Source organism: Pseudorasbora parva, chromosome 7, assembly GCF_024679245.1.
Source record: "Pseudorasbora parva isolate DD20220531a chromosome 7, ASM2467924v1, whole genome shotgun sequence".
In the NCBI taxonomy this organism is placed as follows: Eukaryota; Metazoa; Chordata; class Actinopteri; order Cypriniformes; family Gobionidae; genus Pseudorasbora; species Pseudorasbora parva.
Window position 1 is genome coordinate 22279413 of NC_090178.1, and position 22487 is coordinate 22301899.

General features: G+C 38.1%; 2 protein-coding genes across 3 annotated transcripts in view; one reads left to right on the top strand and one right to left on the bottom strand.

Annotated features, from left to right (window-relative positions):
• The window catches only part of alg2 (ALG2 alpha-1,3/1,6-mannosyltransferase), an 89967-nt gene extending 70530 nt beyond the window's left edge, over positions 1-19437 (top strand). Inside the window, exons 1-3 of one of the 2 annotated variants that reach the window (XM_067448593.1) lie at positions 13659-13847; positions 14432-14757; positions 16437-19437. In XM_067448593.1, coding sequence (XP_067304694.1) covers positions 14449-14757; positions 16437-17336 — 1209 coding nt within the window. In that variant the 5' untranslated portion in view covers positions 13659-13847; positions 14432-14448 and the 3' untranslated portion in view covers positions 17337-19437. Of the gene's footprint in view, positions 1-13658; positions 13848-14431; positions 14758-16436 lie in introns of those variants that run through there. The other variant, XM_067448594.1, reaches the window with a different exon arrangement.
• sec61b (SEC61 translocon subunit beta) lies at positions 8566-13512 on the bottom strand. The gene is made up of 4 exons (XM_067448595.1): positions 13364-13512; positions 11107-11204; positions 10683-10787; positions 8566-8917 (listed from the first exon to the last, which is right to left on the bottom strand). Exons 1-4 carry the CDS (start codon positions 13364-13366, stop codon positions 8830-8832), a joined length of 294 nt encoding a protein of 97 aa, XP_067304696.1. The 5' UTR covers positions 13367-13512; the 3' UTR covers positions 8566-8829.
• Positions 19438-22487: the final 3050 nt, after the last annotated feature.

The window sequence follows — 22487 nt, forward strand, 5'->3', positions numbered from 1 at the left end:
TTTGAACATTTTATTGTTGTGTTTATAGTGTTGAAATTTAAAATTTTCTGACTTGGTAAGTTTCCCTTTGCTCTAAATGTATTAAAAAAAAAATTAAATCAGAGAAATTCTACTTCAAAATTGTACTCTATTTTTCCAATGAATCTAAAAATCATATTTTCATTTAGTGATAATTTGCAATTTTTTGTAATAAATAAATAAAAACTTATAATAATTCACTGTCCCCGATTTGTATCACCATCATGCCAATCATTCTAGAAAACTTTTTTTCTTTTTTTTACTTGTATGTTTATTAGTTATTACAGGTATAGTTATTTTAGAAATAATATACATCCTGGTGCAAGTTTGATAAAAATGTAATCTTTCGTATATATAGTAAGAATTGTATCTCTAGATTCAATGACATTTGATAAATGTTTTAACATACAGGAAACGTTTTAATAGTCTTGTGTGAGCAGATGTGTATATTTAGGGTAACAATTTTGAGATTATCATGAATTTCTTAAGAACAGTGAAACTCCTTTGGCAGAGATCTCGGTGAGGTTCATGCTAAGTTATTTGAAAAGATTGAGAATGCAGGAGGCTAACTTCCCACAGACAAGGAGTGGCTTGCACAGCACTATCTCTTGTTCTACTTATGCAAATGTCACTGTCATCACCTCCGGGCTATTACAGTCATCCTCACACGATATTTCTCTTTCAAGAAGACAAACCGCACTGGTCAGTTTTTATTTCACATGTATCGTAGTATGACAGTGACATGGCACAGATGCTGCTGTAATGTGTGACACCTGGGTTGCTGTGCATGTGAATGTGATTCACCTGTATTTCAAATAACTACTGAAATATCCAAGGTGTGAATCATGTTTCAGTTTGACAGTGTTAAGTGACCAGATTAAGACGAGCAAGACCAGGCCTGTTTAGACCTGCACTGAAAAAAGTATAACTTTAGTGTTGTTCGTTTAATGTGTATTTTCTCATTGAAATAGCTTAATTTTTTTAATTTTTTCATGTCAAGTAAACATTTTAGCTTAGATTTATGGTTCAATCAGTTTTTTTACATTGATAGAATCTAAATGGGCAGCGGGACATTAAACTGAATTTATTAATTTGATCAGAGCATTTTTTTTAGATTAAGCAGGATTTGCACATGCGCATTGTTGACTTGCAGATCCCGCTGGTTCAAAAAAAAAAAAAAAAAAAAAGTCTGAGAACTGTCTGAGAAGAACACAGCACGAACTTGAGCGGTGGCCGTGACGATAACGTTACATTTCAACGGACGTCAGACCCATCCAGCCAGGCTCCGAGACAGAACTACGAGGAACATTGATAAGGTAAGAGAAACTTTGTCTACCGTTAACGTTTTTACCTCAAGTATATCTGACGGGACTTGAGTCTGGCCGTAATTTCAGCGCTAACGCTTGATAGCGTGTAAATTAACTTTTAAGATAGCACTCGAAATGTTCGTAATCTTCATTCAAACTATAACGTTCGGTTATTTTAGCCCCTCATTGGGCGGGTGAGTAACGTTAATAACCTGCATGCAAACTATCTAAATTCATTTTGTGGGGGCATTGACCGTGTCAAGGGAAAGAGTTAACAATAACATTTCTCGAAACAAGTGCAGTTATAGCCTATATAAGCTACAATATTTTCTGCTTAACTTTTATTAGACTCCAGTTCAAAAGAAAAGTGTGTTTTTTCGCTGAGCACATTCTCTGCAGTCCGAGCGCGCTGAAGCGCTTGCTCATATATCTGAGGTAAATCATTAACACCATCACTGCTTACAGTATTGAACTAAATACATTACAATCGGCTAAAACGAATAAGCAGGTTACTTTTCTGAAAAAGAGTGCTCCCGAGTCTGTGTTTCTCACAGTTTGCGTGAATCGCGGCACAGTTCCACACACACACACAATACCGGCAGTTCAATAGTGAAACTCGCAGCTCTTAAAGGGGCCACACTCTATTCCAGCTCTTAAAGGGTTAGTTCACCCAAAAATGAAATTAATGTCATTAACTCCTCACCCTAATGTCGTTCCTTACTTTTAAGACCTCCATCTTCACACACAGTTTAAGATATTTTATATTTTAGTCCCAGAGCATATGCAGTCAATGCCCACTTTACTGTCCATTTCCAGAAAGCTAATAAAAACATCGAAAATACATTTTGGTCCAAAAATATCAAAAAGACTTTATTCAGCATTGTCTTCTCTTTCGTGTTCCTAAAAAAAGATTAAAACGGTTCGTGAATCAGTGAATTGATCAATGATTCGGATCGCCAATGTCACGTGATTTCAGCAGTTTGGGAGTTCGACACGCGATCCGAACTGTTGAAATCACGTGACATTGGCGATCCGAATCATTGATTAATTCACTGATTCATGAACCATTTTAATCTTTTTTGAGGAACACGTCGTAGATTGAAAGTCATAGTTTTTGTGATACTTGGACCAAAATGTATTTTCGATGCTTCGAGATTCGAATTAACTAACTGATGTCACATATGGACTGCTTTGATGATGATTTTATGAAAGTGAATGTTTTAGGTCGGCATATAGCAGAGAATAGACTGGGCACACGACTACTCGTTTACGTATGGCATTTGCCATACCCTGGCATTCCACATTTTTAGACCTAACTGTTGATTCACTAATGAGTTGTTGTTGTTGTAATTTAGTACGGTTGTGCTGGGGATTCTGTTTTGTGTTCACCATCTTCTAAACTTATTTCTGTATGCTCTACTTTTAAGATCAATTTAAGTTCATGCGAATTACAACAGTTCCTTTGGTGACAAGTTGGATTACAAGTTCTTGGTGCAGTTGGACAAGCACTCCACCAAACTGTTGGAGGTCATCAGGAGCAAGGGAGGAGTCCACCAGGACATTGCAGGTTTTAGATGAGGTATCTATGAATTTGATAATCAGTGGGATCCATGGCTGAATAGTGTTTTTTTTTTTTTTTTTTTGTAATTGTTTAATTTTAATTCATAGTTATTGTTCTTACTCAGACTGCAGACATCACCATCAGAAGAGAATGCATCCTCAAATCTCTGATCTACCTCGGCGAACCTTTTGCGCACCTTTTCAAAGAATACCAGGTAAGGGCATCTCTCTCACTTGCTCACACAAATAACACCTACAGACTAACATGGTCATAGTCTAGGTTTTCCTAGCCACTTTTAATAAATAGGGGTGTGATGAGAAACTCAGCTCACAAGATGAGATTTTAACACTATTTATGAGAAATCTTTGATGCTGAATTTTGAGCTGTGAACACTTAGACCATGTCCAGATGTACCAAAACAATCTTTTTTTTCCTTGTCTTCCCTGGAACACTGTCAAAATAAGTGTGTCCAAAGGAATCCATTTGCAAATGACTTAACACCTATATGCTATGTAAAATCCATGCCTGGTCCTCTCTCTTCCTTCACTGTCGTCGCTCCTCCTTTTATTCTCCCTTCACTCCTCTGTGAAAGCTCTGAGACCAGTGTGACGTGCAGTTGGCACTGATCATCCAATTACTTACCGGCCTCGCTTTGCTCTCACTCGTCACGCGCCTATTCAAGTTCAGTTTAGAGTGTGTAAGAGCTGAAAATGGGAGAGTTCTGAAACTATAATGTACTTATTTTCTCTTTCTTTTTTTATGCAGGAAAATGAGATTGAAGAACTGGAGCAAACAACCATGGCGATCTTTATCACTGGGAAAGAGGATCCTCTTCATCCACCAAAAGACATTAAAATTGTCATTGAAGGATCAGAGGTCCGGAACCTGCTTGCTATATTGCATAGGTTATATTTAAAGGTTTAGTTCGCCCAAAAACGAATATTCTGTCATTAAAGGTCCCGTTCTTCGCAATTCTATCTTTCAAACTTTAGTTAGTGTGAAATGTTGCTGTTAGAGCATAAATAATACCTGTAAAATTATAAAGCTCAAAGTTCAATGCCAAGCGAGATATTTTATTTAACAGAAGTTCCCTTTCAAAGCCTACAGCGAGCGGCCGGTTTGGACTACAGCCCTGCACTTCCTGCTGTAATGAGGTCACTAGAACCGTTTGTTGACTAACCCTCCACCCACAAGAACACACAAAATAGGGGGCATGGTCTCGTTGCTCTCCTACGTGGAGAAGAGCACGCATGCAGCGCTTGCATCGCCCCGTTATGGTAAGAGGCGGGACCTTTCCGGGCAAAGTGCGCTAAGCTGCTGTCCAATCACATCACGGGAAGCGCTGGCCCAATCAGAACTCTTTATGGGTCTTAAGAGAGAGAAATGACATTGGTGTCATTAAAGGCCTGTCTGAGCCATCGGATTTCAACTAAAATATCTTCAATTGTGTTCCGAAGATGAACAGAGGTCTCACGAGTGTCGAACAACATGAGGATAAGTGATTAATGACAGAATTTTTATTTTTGGGTAAACTAACCCTTTAAATGTAGAGCTTACAGCTCTGTATCAGAAACTGATGCAGTGATCACTGTTCACTGTCTGAGGAGCAGTTCCAGGATTTGTCTCTGGTGTTCAGCTGAAAGAGACTGTTCATCATCATATACATTTATGGACATGAAATACATTTGTATCTTAATATTTTAATTGTATTTTAGGATGTTTTATGGTGAACTGTGTTGTCAGGACAAACATTCCTAATTTAATATTACTACTAATGTGATGTCATCAAGTGGTGATTTGATTATTTGTAACAAATTTGTATTTTTGTGTGAAGCAGACTGTTCTTCATACATGTGAACATGTTCATTGAACAATAAATATAAATGTGTTCTAAAGGAAAGTGTTATGATAGTCATTGATCAAAATGTTTTAAAAGCTTTTTTTTGTTTTGATTATACATTTTAAATAATGACATCTTAATTTGAGACAACCTAAAATAATTAATTTACTTTGGCCTATAAATATTACTTTGTTTTAATTTAAATAATTAGTTTATCCCAACATAAAATAATGATTTGTTAGTTTGATCCAATTTAAAATAATTAGTTTGTTCCAATCTAAAATAATTAGTTTGATCAACCTTTAAAAAGTGGTTGCATGGATTTAAACTTTTCAAATTAAACTAAATTAAATTATTTACTTGAGTCAATGTAAAATATTTCGTGTGATCGATTACTTCAATTTTTTTAAGTTGATCCAAGGGTTTTATTTTTTCAGTGTGGTATTTTCATCCATCTGTGGTGTTCCAGGAATATGTATGCGTTTTGCCTATATTCGTTATATTCCCGTCAATGTTCAAAACATTGAGTAGGTGGACTTTCAATCAACAACACATTAACATTTACACTCCAAATGTGATGTCGTAATGTGCGTTTCAATGTGATTTGAGTCATCGGATCGCAAAGCGTTTTGGGACCCCCTTTGTAGATTTGACCAACTTTCTTGTTCCAGTATTACACAGAATTTCCCCAAGTGGAAGGGTCCACCATACCAACTTTTGGGGGTGGGGACAAACTGCACTCTTTCCTGAACCACATCCTCTGAAAGTGAGTTAAATCTGCATTTCCACCTTGACTTGCTGCTGCCAACCTGGGGTTTCCAAACAAATCCACTAACTTTCTGGTTTCCCCTTTCTTTTGAAATATATTTATTGTATATTTAATTATAACAAGTAAAAATAAAAAAATAAAAAATGATACAGAGAATGTTTTGAAAGTGATATCACTGAAGTAGGGGTGAATGTTTGACAGTGTTTGTCCGCTGAGGAAAAAGAAAGAAAGAAAGAAAGAAAGAAAGAAAGAAAGAAAGAAAGAAAGAAAGAAAGAAAGAAAGAAAGAAAGAAAGAAAGAAAGAAAGAAAGAAAAGTATCTGCATAGAAAATGAGCCATGTGGCCTTTTAAAAGTGTGTGTATGAAAGCATGAGCTTCTGCATGCAGCTGTTGTTGGTGATATCTGTGAGTGTGTTTTCTCTGGGGCTGTCCCTCTACACAGGCAGTGGTTAGAGCTCAGGAAATGGTTTCAAGAAAAAAGAAAAATAAATGAACAGAAAAAACTCTGAATCTCGAGGTGTGAGCATGCTCACCCAAACACGTTTTTAAATTTCAGCTAAATTTGAAAACGTTTCAGTGTGACTTCCTCTAGTCCTTGAATATGCAAATGCCTTGGATAAACATATCCGTGCCAAAATAAATATACATAAATACACTAAGGGTGCAACATATGACCAAATAAAATACACAAAAAGATTGTTTTTTTAATCGAAATATTAAAAAAAACTCAAGTAGCTACGTTAGAATGGACACAGTGTTCTTTAAATTTGCTGTGCGCTTACATTATGGTCACTCTTTTTGTATCTGAGCAGACATTTAAATTATTGTACGTTTAATGCATTTGTCATAAACACTGGATCTCAGCCTAAAGTAGCACATAGAGCCCAGTAGACAACAATAGAAACAGACGGCATGCAATCTCTTTCACAAACACTCAAATGCACCACTCCTTATATGGATCCATTTTTAAGATGATGCTGAATAATTCGGAGTGTGTTGTTAGCTGTTGGGATTAGAATGAACCAGAGGGAAACCTTACTCTCAGTTAGGACATGAATAATGAAGAACACTGGCTCAAACTCTCTCAGCTTCTCTCTCTCTCTGTGTGTGTGTGTGTGTGTGAGAGAGAAGCAGAGAGGCTGTTTATTAACTCGTAAGAGTGTGTCACAGCGCCTCCTACAGGCTAGTGAGCTAATGTTTAAGCTTTCGGGTGAAGATTATGATTGACGTTCGGTTCTATGAATACACGGTAGCAATCTTCAGTTTTACGTGTGTTTATGGATATTATCAGCAAAAACAATGTAGAAAATTTTAATTTTCAAATATTAATTTAACAAATATTAATTTGATCAAATTGATTATGAGGTAAATTACATGAACTTGCTTGTTTTGGCTAACATGCCTCACTAGGCTCTACAGTATATACCCTGTGTATCACCAAATATACAAAAAAAAAAAAAATAGAATATTTTATGTAGATGTTAAATGAACATGTATTTCAGTGTTGCAAATGTAAGAAATGCTAATCCCTTTTTCCCCCCAAATGAAGATTTCTGTTAAACTGAGGCTATGCATTTGTATCTTTCAACCAATCGATAAGCCATATGGAGTCCCTCATGAATTAATACAGCATGAGTTTTACAATTCTACTAATCACTACAATTTTAATAACCACTTGCCTTGGTTTTCCTTTAAACACAACTCTGCCACAACACATTTATGTCCAGCTTCAACTCAGTCCCCCCCATTACAGGCTGCAAGTTAAACCTGTCCACTTCAATAAAGTATCCTATAAAAAGCTCAGAAGTGAAACCATGCAGTTACAGATTTTCTGGTTTCTGGGGTGCATTTCTATGACAAAAAAAGAAAAGAAAACTACCCATTTACAACAGATTAGAAACATCTGATGTGACATTTAAAGGCAAAGCCACCTATCAAAGTTTTAAAAATAAATAAATAGAAAGCCAAATACAGGTCCTTCTCAAAAAATTAGCATATTGTGATAAAGTTCATTATTTTCCATAATGTAATGATAAAAATTAAACTTTTATATATTTTAGATTCATTGCACACCAACTGAAATATTTCAGGTCTTTTATTGTTTTAATACTGATGGTTTTGATTTTGGAGCACTTCATGCTTCCATCTGCTGAAAAGCTTTATGGAGATGATTTCATTTTTCACCACGACCTGGCACCTGCTCACAGTGCCAAAACCACTGGTAAATGGTTTACTGACCATGGTATTACTGTGCTCAATTGGCCTGCCAACTCTCCTGACCTGAACCCCATAGAGAATCTGAGGGATATTGTGAAGAGAAAGTTGAGACACGCAAGACCCAACACTCTGGGTGAGCTTAAGGCCGCTATCGAAGCATCCTGGGCCTCCATAACACCTCAGCAGTGCCACAGGCTGATCGCCTCCATGCCACGCCGCATTGAAGCAGTCATTTCTGCAAAAGGATTCCCGACCAAGTATTGAGTGCATAACTGAACATAATTATTTGAAGGTTGACTTTTTTTGTATTAAAAACACTTTTCTTTCATTGGTCGGATGAAATATGCTAATTTTTTGAGATTTTGGGTTTTCATGAGCTGTATGCCAAAATCATCAGTATTAAAACAAAAGACCTGAAATATTTCAGTTGGTGTGCAATGAATCTAAAATATATGAAAGTTTAATTTTTATCATTACATTATGGAAAATAATTAACTTTATCACAATATGCTATTTTTTTGAGAATTACCTGTATAACCTTTTTTTTTTTTAAATGCCCATGGTATATCATTGTGAGCAAGATTTAGTTTTTGCAGAGGGACGCTTGATTTAGTGTTGATGGGACATGACTGCAGGCTCAATGGAATTGAGATAATAGCACACCTATTACGTCACATTCAGAGACTAGTGGAGCTGAACCAGCTTGCACAGTAACGGCACGTCTGGAATGCACATTTGCATACAACCACTTCTTATCCCACAAACTAAAGATATGCTAATTATGCCCTGTGATGCAAATCAAACCCTCTGATTTTTTTCCCCTACTGAAGATGAAAGAAAAACAGTGGTAACAAATGTTTTACAGCATTTTATTGTACAATTTTACATATTAGTTTGTACAAAGGTTTAACAAAAAAAGATGGTTGGAGGAGGATGCTGAGATTTTTTTTAAATGAACACAGGGTTGTAGTGGCTGGGTAAAGGGGAGTGGGGGTGAAAACCCCTTGAAATGGAGGTTAATAAAGAAAAAGGTGTTGATGGTCAGAGTTTGGTCCAAGTCCAATGGCTTAAGATTTGGCGGCAGGCTTCAGGGTCAGAGTCCAAAGGTCATGCGGGTTTAGGAGCGTGTGTACTTTCCCCAGATGTGAAGCATGAATACAGATGCGATGAACAACAGACTCATCACCAAAACAGGTACTGGGCCACTGCATGAATGGGGAAAGAGAAATAGATGCATTACCGTCAGAGCTCTATGATTTTTTTTCTTTTTCCCGGACAAGAACCCCTTGTGGAGGATAGACAAACTAAAATCAGTAACTAATTCTCAAATTTCAGAAGATCCTTGATTACAATATGAGAAGGAGTTTAAATAAAAAGTTTGTCGCAAACTTCCTCCCTGTGGGCCAATCAGAACTGCTCGTCTTGATCATGTGATCATAATTAGGTAATTAGGATTCTAAATGCTGGCAAGTAGGATACTGTTAACGAGCTAGATGGAAAATGTGGGGCTTTATTAAAGCAGGAACTGACCATCCCCTGAGTCGCTAGGCAGCTGCGTAACCATGCCGACTGAAGGCCCACCCCTCAGGCTTTAATTGATGTGACCTTTTCCAACGGAACTTTAATTAAGCTCAAAACACACAGACACACACACACACAAAATCTAAAGAGTGAAAAATACTTCACACACATAACTCCAGACTCTCTTACTTACAAGAGACTCTTGACTGTAAATACAGCCACTGTAACCATGCACACTCAAATCCATTGACATACTCGGCTAATTCGTACATACGGAATGAACAGATGTAACATTACAAACTAGAACAGCTCTTTATAAAGGAGAAATTGCCATAGGTGAACACTATAACAGAAGATAGTTGCGTTGAGAGAACAGCTGTGAATACAGGCACACACATACACAGCTGTAGGAGGGGAAACGGCAGGAGAGACATCAAATAAAGACGGAGGTTGAGCCCATGAGGCCAATTTCCTGTCGTTAAAATTTCATGTTTATCCTTATAAATGCTAAACCTCTCAGAACCCGTCCCTTTCGTGTCACTTCCTGTTGAGCTGAGGGGATGAATTAAAAATGAGCGTCTGTGTTGGTTCTTTGCACATTAAGTACCTCAAATTAAAACCTTCTCTTATTGTCCTTAAATCAAGCAATAAAAATATGTCTAGCATGATTTCATTGCTAATGTTTTTATTGGTATGACTTTAAATCAAATTCTCTCTTATTACAATAAACATCTTAGAATGATTTAACATTTGTAAAATTGTTTTCACATTTTCAAATTGCTTCCTTTCTCCAGTCTATTTTCAAATGCAAGCCAATTATATATTTGAATAACTGAATAATAAATGTTACTCCAACAGTACTAACAGCACTATTTCTCCAATAATTTATAGCTAAACAAATAAATTATTTTTTTATTTATTATATTTTTCAAGTATATAATACCATTAAAAATTTGTTTAAAGAAGTATAGAAAAAAATACAGTACTACTGTGAAATATTACCAATTATAGTATAAGTTCTCTTTCTTTTTGGTGATTTTTGCCTTTATAATATTAGGATAGTACAAAGTGGACAAGAAGCAAGGTGGGAGAGGGGGGTGGGGGGTTCGGGAAAGGTCCACAACTCGAATTTGGGTCGCCCCAATATTTAAAAATTATAATTTATCCCTGTGATTGCTGTGCTGCTTAATATTTCTTTGGAAAGCATTTTTTCGGGATTCTTTGATGAATAAAACCTTTTTTTATTTTAAAGACAACAGCATTTGTTTTAAATGAAAAATATTGTGTAATATTATAAAAAAATATATACTGTCACTTTATAAATGTAATGCATCCCTGCTAAATACAAGTATTAATTACTTTCAAACAAAAAAAAATTATACGTTTTATATTTTGCTCTCTCTTTGAGTAGAAAGAGTTCTATATTCTTCGGTGTGAGTGAGTACTCACACTTTAAGTCCCGGAGAGTCCTCAGTGTAAAAGCGCCACATCCCTCCTGTACCAGCTGATGCTGTGGATCTGCCTCCGCTGCGTGCGCTGCTGCTAGGGGCTTTCCTGAGGGAATCGACAATAAGAAAATAGGTTTTAATATACAAGACAAATAAAAGATATTATCAAACACTCAAATTCAATTAAATGCCAACCAACTAGAGCATGACTATCAGTTCTGAGAGCAACTTAATCATACCCTGATTATGTCAAATTCACAAGACAAAGATTGAATAGAACCAAATGATTGTCAACTGTGACACTTTTAGAGGTCCAAATAAACAACATCCCTCAGTTCTGCTGAACTAATCACAGAAAACTAAGAAAGCTATTTGATCCAGCTTGGTGCATTAAGGTACAAACAAAACTGTTGTAAGGTGCTTACCTCTGTCTGGCTGATGTGCCGGCAGTGCGGGGGGCCACGGTCTTACTTGGGGAACGGCTGGCGGCCCCAACATTCGTTGCACTAGATGCGGGTCCAGGCTGAGATGACAGATAAATAAAAGGACTTTAGTAAACCAAATGCACTGTGATTGACTTAATACAGGCCCCAAAATTTGCATATTGTGATAAAGGTAATTATTTTCCATAATGTAATGATAAAAATTTAACTTTCATATATTTTAGATTCATTGCGCACCAACTGAAATATTTCAGGTCTTGTATTGTTTTAATACTGATGATTTTAGCATACAGCTCATGAAAACCCAAAATTCCTATCTCAAAAAATTAGCATGAAAATGACTGCTTCAAAGCGGCGTGGCACGGAGGCAATCAGCCTGTGGCACTGCTGAGGTGTTATGGAGGCCCAGGATGCTTCGATAGCGGCCTTAAGCTCATCCAGAGTGTTGGGTCTTGCATCTCTCAACTTTCTCTTCACAATATCCCTCAGATTCTCTATGGGGTTCAGGTCAGGAGAGTTGGCAGGCCAATTGAGCACAGTAATACCATGGTCAGTAAACCATTTACCAGTGGTTTTGGCACTGTGAGCAGGGGCCAGATTGTGCTAAAAAAATAGAAATCTTCATCTCCATAAAGGTTTTCAGCAGATGGAAGCATGAAATGCTCCAAAATCTCCTGATAGCTAGCTGCATTGACCCTGCCCTTGATAAAACACAGTGGACCAACACCAGCAGCTGACATGACACACCAGACCATCACTGACTGTGGGTACTTGACACTGAACTTCAGGCATTTTGGCATTTCCTTCTCCCCAGTCTTCCTCCAGACTCTGGCACCTTGATTTCCAAATGACATGCAAAATTTGCGCAACAGTCCAGTGCTGCTTCTCTGTAGCCCAGGTCAGGCCCTTCTGCTGCTGTTTCTGGTTCAAAAGTGGCTTGACCTGGGGAATGCGGCACCTGTAGCCCATTTCCTGCACACGCCTGTGCACGGTGGCTCTGGATGTTTCTACTCCAGACTCAGTCCACTGCTTCCACAGGTCCCCCAAGGTCTGGAATCGGTCCTTCTCCTCAATCTTCCACAGGGTCCAGTCACCTCTTCTTGTTCTGCAGCGTTTTTTGCCACACTTTTTCCTTCCCACAGACTTCCCACTGAGGTGCCTTGATACAGCACTCTGGGAACAGCCTATTCATTCAGGAATGTCTTTCTGTGTCTTAGCGTCTCGCTTGAGGGTGTCAATGATGGCCTCCTGGACAGGGTCAGGTCAGCAGTCTTACCCATGATTGCGGTTTTGAGTAATGAACCAGGCTAGGAGTTTTTAAGCCTCAGGAATCTTTTGCAGGTGTTTAGAGTTAATTAGTTGATTCAGATGATTAGGTTAATAGCTTGTTTAGAGAACCTTTTCATGATATGCTAATTTTTTGAGATAGGAATTTTGGGTTTTCATGAGCTGTATGCCAAAATCATCAGTATTAAAACAATAAAAGACCTGAAATATTTCAGTTGGTGCAATGACTAAAATACATGAAAGTTTAATTTGTATCATTACATTATGGAAAATAATGAACTTTATCACAATATGCTAATTTGTTGAGAAGGACCTGTATTATGCCCTTTGGCATCAACAGAACCTTTCATTTCCATCTGTAAGGCATTACACGCCTATAAGAACAATACGTTAATAATGCTATAGCAAATAACGTTACCTTAAATGGCTGATATATTCTATCAAGATATACACTATGTAACTCATATACGAGCACAATAAATTCGTATTAAAATATATAGATCATATATATTGATCATATATCACTAGATGATCAATTCTAGATACTAGTGAGTTAATGCTAAATAGACTTAATAGCACAAGTTAGCATTCACACTAAAAGAGTGGGCCAGATTTAGACTGAAGAGATGGTGTGGGGGTCCAAGAGAGCCACGTCTACCAAACAAATGCGGTGATTGCAGCTAGTGAACCAACCCAAACAAACTGCATATGAATCTTCTGGCACGAGACTAAATACTATTCAAACCCCCCACTGCTAGTCATTGAAACTCACGTTATAAGCTACTAAGCTGTTAAATGACTGAACTAACTTGACTAGTCTAATAACGGTAACGCTACGTTATCACAGAGCATGACAGGCTAGACAGCTAGCAATCCAGATATAACTGTAATGCGGGCAAAACATTATTTATAAAGCTACACAGCTACGGAAAAACTGCATTAAGACACTTACCATTTTATTTAATAGTGTATGTTTCAGGAGACTGCGGGTAAAAAATGAATCGAGGTGACTGCCTCAATAACTGAACTCCAGCCGATCCAGACAACTACACGAGAAAGACTATTGATGACGTTTCGCTGAAAAGGCCACGACAGCCATGGAAAGGACCCTCATAGGAGCCAGTAGAGCGCCTGACCGGAACTTTGATCCTGCGTGTTACTTTAAACGCAATTTGGATGCTTTTTTAAAAGTAATTTGATATAAAACGTTAAAATACACCATAACGAAGGCAAATAAAAGCATCAATTGTAGCATACAATCAAGATTTATTTAGTGAAAACTCAAAGGCGGGAGGACAGAGTGCGTTGCGTGTCACGTGTAATTGATGATGTGTACAAAGCAGGGCAGACATTTTGGCTCAAACAGGAAGCTAGTTTAACTAAATCGCGAACTTTGAGCCATATTTGATAAATCATACAGACAGCCGTGGGTAAAGGTAAGCGTTTTTTTCGTCTGGGTGTTTTGTTAACATACTGTAAGCACGATATAAGTTTGTGTAAAGAAAATATTATATTGTATGTGCTCAGTGCAATGTTATTACTACTTAGTATGTAGAGTATTTACTGAGTCTACTATGTATGACATTGTATAAACATAAATATTTAGTGTCTTCCCAATTCTGATTTGGCGTGTCGCGCTTGTTTATTGATATCTGAAGACATTTAATGATGTAGGACTGTAATAATAACAGAAGTAGAGTTTATGACATGAGTTCCATTGAGTCAGTGTCATAGACACGTGAACGAGCCTCTGCCTTGTTGCAGCAACACAGAGACATGATATACTTGATGTAATCAAGATTAAGATGTGATTCGATTAATCATCTGAGTGACAATTGGGTTATAGACAGTATTTATAAATAGCTGTATAAAATAGAATTCTATGAAATATTTACATAGCTTAGCAAATATTTGTAATAATAACTAGGTTTTCTGGAAAGCAGTAAATGGAAAATCTAGTTGCTTTGTGTTGAGCTGAAAAATGAGGTGTAACTCATTTGACCTCCTTTTGACTGAACAGGTTCTGGCCAGGACAGGATGGCTCGGGTGGTGTTCCTGCACCCTGATCTGGGTATAGGTGGAGCGGAGCGTCTGGTGGTGGATGCAGCTGTAGCTCTGCGATCTCGTGGCTGCAACGTTCAGATTTGGACGGCACACTATGACCCACAGCACTGCTTCTCTGAGACTCTCTCACCTGACCTGCCTGTGGTGTGTGTGGGCGACTGGCTGCCCACCAGCATGTTTGGCTATTTCCATGCTCTCTGTGCATACCTGCGCATGATCTACCTGACTCTTTATCTTGTGCTCTTTAGTGGGGAGGAGTTCGATGTTATTTTCTGTGATCAGGTAACTACTAATACTACTAAAAATAACTACTAATTATCAGTGTTATTTTTGTATTGTCTTTGTATAGTATACATTTGGAAATACCCTTTCTTTTTATGTTTTTGTTTGTTTTAGTTATTAATATTTTTATTTAGCTTCAATTTATTTTTATTTAAGTTTTAGTACTTCAACTTAACCCTGTTTATTTCAGTTAGTTGCAAAGATAATACATTTTTCATAATTTTTTATTGTATAGATCTACTACAAATACCAGAGTATTTGTACTTGCTGTACTTATTTTTCAAGTATCTTTTATTTTCATTACTTTATTACATTTCCATGCATGCATAATATGTGACTTTTTACTTCACTATATTTCATAAAAACATCGTTAATTGTTGTTTCAAACTGAAGAGATCTAGATATCAATCGCACAGAATCTGACTAATCTGCAGCTATTCTCTATTCAACAACTCATTGATTCAATGATCAGGGGTGCGTTTCCCAAAATCATCGTTAGACAACTATGGTCTCAAGCTCCATCATTATCAGCATAGTTCAACGACTCGGGTGTTTCCCGAAACCACCGTTCCAACGAACATTCGCAAACAGCATTGCAAATTTGAGTGGTTGGAACGACAGCTCTCAACCTGTGGTTAGAAGCAGTTTTTTTTTGTTTGCATGACATGGACTTAATAAATCCTTATCTTAAACAAAATAAGCAAGCTGACATTAATTTCAAATACATACAAATGTAATTTATGCCTTTTAAGTTTGTCAAGATTTTAAACACCGTTTTGAAGAGTATGTTTGTGCTCTAGTGCGTGAGCCTGTGATTGAATGAAGCAAAATAACTGGGAAACATTAGAATTACTTCTATGTCCATGCCATCTCAAACAAATTCATTAAAAGAAGTTATTACTCTTACTTGTACGACAAATTTGTGACAAAATGGTTTCGGGAGTTGTGACTAGCTAGTTGATTTTTTTTTTTTCAACGATGCATTGTACTAGATAATTAAGCAGCGGGTTACGTCGTTGTACGGGAAACGCACCCCATGTCAGATTGAGTCTCTAGATAATTTTTAACAAGTGAATTGGTCAAGTCTGACTCAAAATAAGAAAAGAACCAGGAGTAAAATTACAACTTTTATTATTCTTTATTGTAAAATGTAATGTTATAGTTAAATAAAAATATTTAGCTTGTACATAAGTTGTTTGAGAATGGAACATTGCATAAAAAAATCATAAATTAATATAAAATATGCTATAAAAACCATATATGAATATTTGAACCAGGAGGTAAATAATTAGTCTTCATTCAAGTCATCATCCTGAGGAATCCTGAAATCTCAAAAACTGCTTGACGATCTCTCATTGAAATAACACATTTTAAATCGGCAACAAAATCTAACATGAGCTGTCTCTTATATGTTGTTTCTTATCCTCAAATAGCGTTTAAAAAAAGCTTAAGCCAATGTGCATATGCAGTCCTAAGTGTGAGTCTCTTATGTCAGTTGCAATGACATGATGACTTTACCAATTGCAGATTTTTTAGTTTTTTTTTTATTTAAGCAGGATTTATTTCGCTATATTGAGCACTACACTTTCTCACTCATAAATAATAGGACTGCACCACTTTGTATAACATCTTTGGTTCTCAGCAAAGCCATCAGGTTTAATTTCATCTCCTATTTTCAGGTTTCAGCATGCATTCCCTTTTTGCGTTTGGCACGTCACAGGAAGAAAGTCCTGTTCTACTGTCATTTCCCTGACCAACTTCTAACTCAGCGCCGCTCTGCTTTAAAGCGCCTATATCGTGGCCCCATCGACTGGTTTGAGGAACTGACCACAGGCATGGCAGATCGAATTTTGGTTAACAGCCAGTTCACTGCAAGAGTCTTCAAACAGACGTTCCCCAAACTAGCTGAGCTCCACACCGACGTCCTTTATCCCTCTTTAAACTCGGCAGCTTTCAATGATGAAGTGGAGGACCTCAGCGGGCTGCTCCCTGAAGGGCGGAGCTTCCTCTTTCTGTCGATCAACCGCTATGAACGCAAAAAGAACCTGCCACTGGCGCTGCAAGCGTTAGCAGCCCTGAAGGAGCGTCTGTCTTCAGGGGAATGGGAGCGCGTGCACCTCGTAATGGCCGGGGGTTACGATGAACGCGTTGTTGAGAATGTAGAGCACTACGAAGAGCTGCGCTCACTGGTGGCCTCGCTTGGCCTGGAGGACCACGTCACCTTTCTGCGCTCTTTTTCAGACAAACAGAAACTGTCTTTGCTGCATAGCAGCACTTGTGTACTGTACACTCCCAGCAATGAACATTTTGGCATTGTACCCATTGAAGCAATGTACTCGCGTTGCCCCGTTATTGCAGTTAACTCGGGTGGACCGCTTGAGTCTGTGGCCCATGAGGAAACGGGCTTCCTCTGCGAACCCACCCCTGAGTGCTTTTCCGAAGCAATGCAGAAGTTTGTTACAGACTCTAAACTCAAGCAGCGCATGGGGCAGGCTGGCAGAGAGCGGGTACAGCAGCGCTTCTCACTGCAGGCCTTCACTGAGCAGCTCTACAGTCATATCATCAGCCTTACCCAATAACCAATTATGACATCATAAAGGCCAGTCCGCTTTGGACCAGCACACGGATTCATTCTGCCAGTCCGGTTGCTGTGGAGGGACTAATGAAAGTATGTCGTCTCTAATGAAAGAAAAGAGCAGCAGGAGTTATCATGGCTTAAGAGTTCAATACAAGCCTTGAAGAATGTGGAGCACTCGTCTGACCAAGAGGGTAATGAATTATTGTGCGGCGGCCACATTGATCAAGCGGGTCATTGCGAGGCCTAAAGAGACCATATATGTGTGTCTGTTTTTTTTTTTTTTTTTTTAATGCCAAAGGACCATTAGAGAGTTTCTCGGGCAGAAATCGATAGACAAGATTCTGTGTCCTGCTCTGTTCGCCCGTGCTTTTGTTTAGTGATAACAATAGAGCATGTTAAGAGTTATTAAAGTCTCTAACTAAAGATGCTCATAACAAGTTTGTTTGAGTAGAAAAAGAAAAAGTTTTCCTAGGACATTGAAGGTCATATGCTGTATTGGGTTTGAGGTTGTTACTGACTGTGTATCATGACCTCATGCTATTGATGCAAGACCAAAGCCCGGATTAAATGAGATGCTGTGTCATGTTTGACTTGGTCTATTGAAGCTTTTATATTTGTATACATTGGATACAGACTGACCAGACAGAACAGTAGCCTGTTTACTCTAAATTAAAATAGATTACTGTTGCGTTAACATTTCTATTTTAATGTAATTTGACCAACCGTTTTGTACCTGGTCTTTGTCAGCTCATTGGCCTCACAGGGCTGTTTCCAAGCTGAATCAGAAAATATTGGGGAAGTCACAGAAGTGGTGTGTGATTATGTGTCCTTCTGTACAGATATGATTATTCGTAACAAAACCGTTATAGATTTTCAAAATAAAAATAAACAATGGATCTCAAACCAAACAAAAGACCTTTAGAAAATTGAAGGCAGCATTTAAATGGGGTGATCTGAATGCAGTTAGGGAATTCAAAAGGCCGTGAGAGTTCAATTGAATAAGGACTAAAATATGGATAAAATAAACAATTAAGTGGTAATAATTTTAGATCGACCTTGCAAGGTAGGAAGGAAAGGTAGGGCAAGATATATTACACTGAATGGGTTTAGTTTAGCAAAGAAGTTTGCTGATGGGTTGAAAACATTTAAATTTTGATGATTATGATTTTATATCAGATATAGTTTAAAAACAAAAAAATACAAGCAGTCTGAGCCTTTAATGTCATCCAGTGTGTTTACACTCATAAACGTCCCGGTCCAGATCATTTTGGAGGAAGGGTGTTGTGTACATTGTGTGAGATATTCTAGTTCCTGGGGCTTCAAGGAACCTCAATGATTTTAGGCCGATAGCTGTTATTTCAATACTAAGTAGTTAAGGGTGAACATTTACAGCAGTTCAAAGATAGTCTTGACCCTTTGCAGTTTGCATTTGATCAGGGCAGGGGTGTTGAGAATGCTAACCATATTATGTTTAATTGTTTGTTCCGATTCTTGGAGAAGCCAAAGACCCATGCTAGACTGCTATTTATTGGTTTTTCTTCTGCTTTTAATACAATACGGCCCCATTTATTGGTAGATATTGCAATTGTTGACATTCACAATTACTTGGGGGTGGTTATTGAGAATAAGTTGAGCTGCCAACCACATGTTTTGGATGTTTGTGAAGGGTTCTAACGAGAGCTTATGATGATACTGTTTTACAAACAATTTATTGTATTCTGGCATAATGGTACTTTAAGTTTGACTAACAAAAACAGGTTAAGTAGCCTTATGAAGGTAGTAGGCAAGATCATTGGTGTTGATCTGACTGAACCTTCCGACATTTTTCATAGTTATAGAGTGCCTGTAAGCAGGACGAAAACAACTAAAGGTTAATTTATGACTGGCCACTAAGCTAAACTGTTCAGGCCTGGAGGAGAGTGTACTTATTAAGAATAGAGTATGATATTTTAATGTGTGTGTGGGGGGCAATGTTATTGTTTATAATTTGTAATTTTATTGGTGAAATAGTATATTTGATATGTGCATGGATGTGGTGGTTAGTGCTCTTGCTGCAATCATATTTTTCCTAAATGGGACAATAAAGCTGAGTCGAAATCTGAGTCTGACCATTTTATTTTCAGATTTTCCAAAACCCCTGTTTTGGGATAGTTCATATAAAATGAAAGGCATTATTTAATCACCCTCATGTTGTTCTAAACTTGCATGACTTCCTTTCTTCTGCTAAACACATATTTTGAAGAATATTTAAAATGTTTTTGTGCATACAATGAAATACGTGATTTGGACCCCATTGGAAGTTTCGCTTACATTTATGTAAAAAAAAAAAAATCGTAATTCCCCCCCCCCCCCCCCCCCCCCCCCGCCCCCAAGAAAAAAAGACTTTTTCGAACATCTCCTAGACGATTTATCTCAAATCAGATAATCTATAGACCATGCTGGCAAAAGGTTATCGAAAGCTTTTTGATCAAACCCAATCTTTCTTAAATTACGTGCGATTGAATTCAGCGAAGAACATGCCAAATTGGACACAAGGCTATAGAGTATTCAGACCAAACTTGGTACGTCATCACAAGCATGATTTGAGGCTTTATGCAGTACAGCGTCACCTACTGGTCAGAAGATATGAAAAATGCTATATTTAAAAATAGATTAAGCGTATCATTACGAAATTCTGTGTGGTTAGGACCATGCCATGAAGACACTCAAACAGTGTCGAGACTAGCCCAGAAATCTAGACGCACCCTAGCGGCAGCAAATCTAATCTGCCGCAAGTGTCGTCTAGCAACTCTCAATACACTTCTGAGCTGTAAAAGCCAAACTCTGGTCGGGCCAATCACATTGTGTATAGAGTCGGTGGGCCGGGCTTAACCGGGCTAAAACCGGCGAACGGCTATCTTTCGAATCAGCTTTGACTCCTACTACCCCGACTCTGGAAGACTTGAAGTTAAGCTTTTCTCTGATAAAAGAACAAAGAAAGGCACTGAAGTCATTCTTAAGAAGGGAAGATGTGTTCTGAGTTTTGCCGACCGGATACGGCAAAAGTTCTTGACGTGAAAAGTTCTTTGAGAGAAAAAATCTTTATACTGGCTCTGCTTCACCTTCACTGGTTGGTTGTAGCGATATCCAATTGCGTGCACACTGTGCAGAGGGAGTTTTGGCACTTAAAGGGTTATTTCAGCGATTAGCATATGGCTTTGTATCAGTAGAAACCCTGGAGTATATTCGAAATATCGTGCTCCCCACCCCTGTCAATTTGCATCATCTTTAAAAAATTTGGCCAGAGGCTAAAAACTACAGCCAGCAGAGGGAGCCATTTCCACATGTTTTCAATCGCACATGGGGAGTGGGATTGCACCAGCTTGCAGCTGCAGGCATTCATGTAAACGGTGCGGCCAGCGGAGCAAAGTGAGTGTTTTAACTTCTCAAATTAATTCCTATTAAAAGTTAAGCTTCCAAAGGCATGAACTGAAAAAGCGCCAGACTGAACATGTGCTGATAATAACTACTGCCTCAGCTCTCATCATGAGAGCTCTTACCTCAGCTCATTCACGATGACTGCAATCTTACTCCTGCTGCGTTTGTGACACTCACTCAGCTGCTAATTCACAATATATTGAACAGACGCGTTCAGTTTTTAATTGTAGTGTCTGTTCTCTAACTGGACTGATTTTAATGAAGATGAACACGGTGGTGAGAAAGTGATTAGTGATTCAGTAGTGGTGGCTTTGGGAGTGGTCTCACAGGGCAACAAAGCTTTCTGGGAATTGTAGTCTTTCATCCCCATGAGACAAAACATTTTCTTTCTTTTCTCAGTCTAGAAAGCACCAGATTCAAAAATAATGTCACATTTCTACTACATTAATGACCCAGTTTAAATACAGATTCATCTTCCCAGCGCTGAAGTACACCTTTAAAAAGGGTTCTATTTTTTAGAGGTTCCAAATACGTAGCGCCGATAGAACCTTTTCTTCTAAGAATGTACAGTGATTGTATTTGTGTTTTTTCAGCCATTTTGACTAAAAGAATCGAAAACCTTCTTTAATTGCTTATTGTTGATGTTTTTCTGAAGCTCCCAGCCATGCGTGCATGTCACATTGTTCCTTTCTGATAATTGCTGCTTGTAGCTATTTTCTAGTTTTCACTTATTTTAAAGTTTGTTTTGTCTTACTTCAAATAATTTGAGTCATCTTGACGCCCCTTTGAAGTTTGCTGCTTAGTAGGCCCTAGGCCCCTGATTGAGAAGAACTGCTTTAAACGACCCATCCGCTCGTAGGAAACGGAGTATCTGCGATAACCTCAGAGGTGAGCGCACTTGAGCTTGCTTGCTAAATTAATAAAGGGTGAGGGGTGGAGGGGGTATTTTTAAATAGGCTTTAATTCTGCATCGCAGACGGTCAGATGTATTGCCTCGCTAGCGTCACATCCGTTTTGTTGGCAGTTTGGGAGCAGTTTTTGTTGCATTTCCTCATTAACACTCAATGCGTTAAAGATGAGGACCTTATTTTTAGCCTTGCACTGATTGGGTTTTAATCATACATAAAAAGAGGGGTTACGGGGCCAGCGAACATGTAAATCAAGTGGGCACAATAACAAGGTCAGAATGCACAACCTTCAAACCTCTCGCTAGCTCTGCCTGTGTTAGGGCTTAAGATATTTGGATGCGATCACTGAATAGGAGAACGAGGGAAGTTTTAGTTTTTGCTGTGCAGATGTGACAGACATGACCTGTAATTAACCGTTTTCATCAAGCCTGCACTCGAGAACACAATAAACGAGACATATTGTTTGCTGCAATCGCACATTAATTAAAATATAAGCAATACATTTTCTCCAAACTAGCTCTGCAATGGTGTCAAAAAAGATGGAACTCTCATTCATTTATAACTGTGATAAATGTTGGCTTTCGGACTAAGAGAAATCTGCGTAAAACACACGCAGCACTGATTGCCAGTTGAGCATTTGCTGATCAGTAGTAAGTCTCATAATAACAGCATTTGTTCCCAAAGACGCGGCATAGAGCACAGTGTAAAAAGGGAATAGGAATAACATCTTCCCCCTGATGGATACACGCAGACAGGAATATCTCTTGACTGTTTTGTATGACATATTAGTTTACAACCATTTGTATTCATAGCCTGTCTTTTAGTGT

Excerpts from the sequence above, each read along its gene's own strand:
- sec61b (XM_067448595.1), bottom strand. Across the intron at positions 10,788-11,106 it reads GGCACATCAGCCAGACAGAG|GAAAGCCCCTAGCAGCAGCG; the intron begins GTAAGCACCTTA and ends CGATTCCCTCAG. Across the intron at positions 8,918-10,682 it reads GACTCTCCGGGACTTAAAGT|TGGCCCAGTACCTGTTTTGG; the intron begins GTGAGTACTCAC and ends CCATTCATGCAG.